The sequence below is a fragment of the Morone saxatilis genome, unplaced genomic scaffold (genome assembly GCF_004916995.1).
Source record: "Morone saxatilis isolate NCDOM2014 unplaced genomic scaffold, NCSU_SB_2.0 Contig24, whole genome shotgun sequence".
Classification (NCBI taxonomy): domain Eukaryota; kingdom Metazoa; phylum Chordata; class Actinopteri; family Moronidae; genus Morone; species Morone saxatilis.
The window spans coordinates 4502724-4504999 of record NW_023339807.1 but is presented as its reverse complement, the minus strand read 5'-3'; the positions used below and the strand labels follow the sequence as shown (position 1 = coordinate 4504999).

The 2276-nt window shown below is 41.5% G+C and overlaps 1 protein-coding gene across 2 annotated transcripts in view; it reads right to left on the bottom strand.

The window, feature by feature from the left end:
- spire1b (spire-type actin nucleation factor 1b) overlaps nt 1-2276 on the bottom strand; it is a 41723-nt gene that overhangs the window by 3456 nt on the left and 35991 nt on the right. For both annotated transcript variants that reach the window (XM_035672318.1, XM_035672319.1), the window contains 4 exons: nt 1491-1628; nt 1275-1345; nt 1132-1159; nt 470-762 (listed from right to left, as the gene is read on the bottom strand). In XM_035672318.1, coding sequence (XP_035528211.1) covers nt 470-762; nt 1132-1159; nt 1275-1345; nt 1491-1628 — 530 coding nt within the window. The remainder of the gene's footprint in view (nt 1-469; nt 763-1131; nt 1160-1274; nt 1346-1490; nt 1629-2276) is intronic.

Genomic DNA, 2276 nt, shown 5'->3' with positions numbered 1-2276 from the left:
AACGGCAATAAAAGCCCCAAAAAAGTACTTTAAAAAAGAAAGAGAATAAATAAATGCTTTTTAAATCTCCTCTTCAATGTGTCTTTTACTAGTGCTGATCATAGTACTTTTCAGCCACTAGATGTCACAGTGACAGTGCACTACAGTCCAAAGATACACACTGGATATATGAGGCAGGTGTTGAGGACAGATTGTCCCCAAGCAGCAAATACTAAGATTGAATGCCTTTTAGTCTATTGTTTATGTATTTTCTACATTGTGTGATCATGAGCAAATGTGTCTTCAGCTTTTTGTATCATTAGCAGCATTTTGGAAATGCAGTTAATGTCTTTTAATGTATGTACATTCACTCGGGTACAGTATGTGTTTTAATCCACTGTACCAATATATAGAGTCTTTCTTTGTATTATATCAGTACATAAATAATGCGATATCTTCAGTCTGAGTAATGTGTGTTCTTAGCTCTTACTTGGAAATGGTCTTCGGAATGCCGTGGCGCTGTGGGCTACTGGAGGATTTCTCAGATTTAGCAGCAGCTGCTCCTCGAGAGGCTTTTCCAGCTCCTTTAGACGCTTCTGTTGTCACTCCTCTCAAATTTGGGGATGCTGAGGCCCCTTCCACTGCGGATGGCCCTGGCCCTGCAGCCACAGAGAGACCTTGTCCTACAGCAGCAATGGCACTTACCCTGTCCCTGGGGAGAGTGTTGGTCGAGCCGATGGAGTAGATGGGCAAGCTGGAATAAGGTTTGGATGGCAGCCGCATCTGTTAGAGAGGGAAGACATGAATACTGATGAAAATTGGAGGTTTATATTTATATCACATCCTCACTTCACAACTCATAGGTTAGGTATTCAGGTGTCAGATTTTGGGCCGTACGGATTTAAAATCTTCGTTAAACTACTTCAGTATTTTCTTACAACATTGTAATGATGCAAAACGGGAAAGATATCTTTGAGAGAATCAGTAATAAAATATGACGGAAATAATGTTTTAACTGATCTAAAGAAAGATACAATGTTAAAGTGTTTCCCATTTTGAATTTGGCACCACAGTACTGTGAGCTGACTGATCTGAACAAATGGAAGAAGGATTTCATGCCGCACAGGCAGCTGATCAGCCTATTTGACTTACCTTTTTGCAGCACTGTGAACACACAGGCCTAGAAGGAGAAAAGAGAGACAAAAGAGAGGAAGTGATGAATGAAAACAGTCACACTTCCTTCCAGTTAGTTTTCATTTGAGAAAAGATGAAGATAATCACGTAAGATGTTTTACTTTTTGCAAAACTGGCAGATGTAGGACCAGGTGAAAAAGGAAAACCTTTTGGTTCGACAACAGAAGCAAAGCTGCAATACAAAAAAAAGATGAAGAAGAAGAAATTAATGCGAACATCAAAATATTTGACCAAATGTACAACTGTAACTAATGGCAGGTTAATGCATTCACTTGGTGTTTTGTACTGGAAATGATACAAGCAAGGTGTATAGTTACCTTTCCCTTCTTCATAGCGTTATAGATGTCTTTGTACTGCTGGAACTTCTCCAGTTCTGCCTTAACCAGCACCTGTCTGATGTGCATCACCTCCTCCACGGTCAGAGACAGGCACTCCACGGGGAAACAGAACTCCTCCTGCAACAACACACGCACGTATATGTAGACACACACACAACAGTGAGTGACTCTGGCAACAGCCGATCCAACACACAGGGCTCAGTGTTTATCATTCAGTACACAAGCAGCCACCCCTCTGCACCTTTCAGAGCAGCCTGTGTGGGTCCAGACTGCATTTGGGTCTTAAAAGATGTTCTCATTGTTCACTGAAGAAAAAGGCAGAATCAGTGATTGGATGGAAAGACATGATTCCAGCGGCAGTGCAGGGCAGCAAACTGGGCCATAACTGTTTTTTCATATTTTCTGTAATTATGTACATCCTTATTCATACATATTTATTGCCCTAGAGAATATGTGCTATTTTGTCATCAGTGTGGTGGTTTATATGTTGGTGTGACTGGGTTGTGATTGACAGGTCACAACATACATTCAAAGAAAATTGTTAAAATAAATTTCAAAACACCGCTCAATGAACTTCCTGTTGCCATTGCAGTGCTGGTTGAACTGACTACTAGTGCTAAAACTCCTGCCAACATCGGCCTGGAAAAAACAGAGAAACAGCAATAAAACAGTCCCAAGCCAGACTCTACTGGAGTTCCTGATGCCGCAGAGGCCACAACCAGCCCTGCTGAAGGTGTGGATGAGGACAGAGAAACAGTCTCTGCT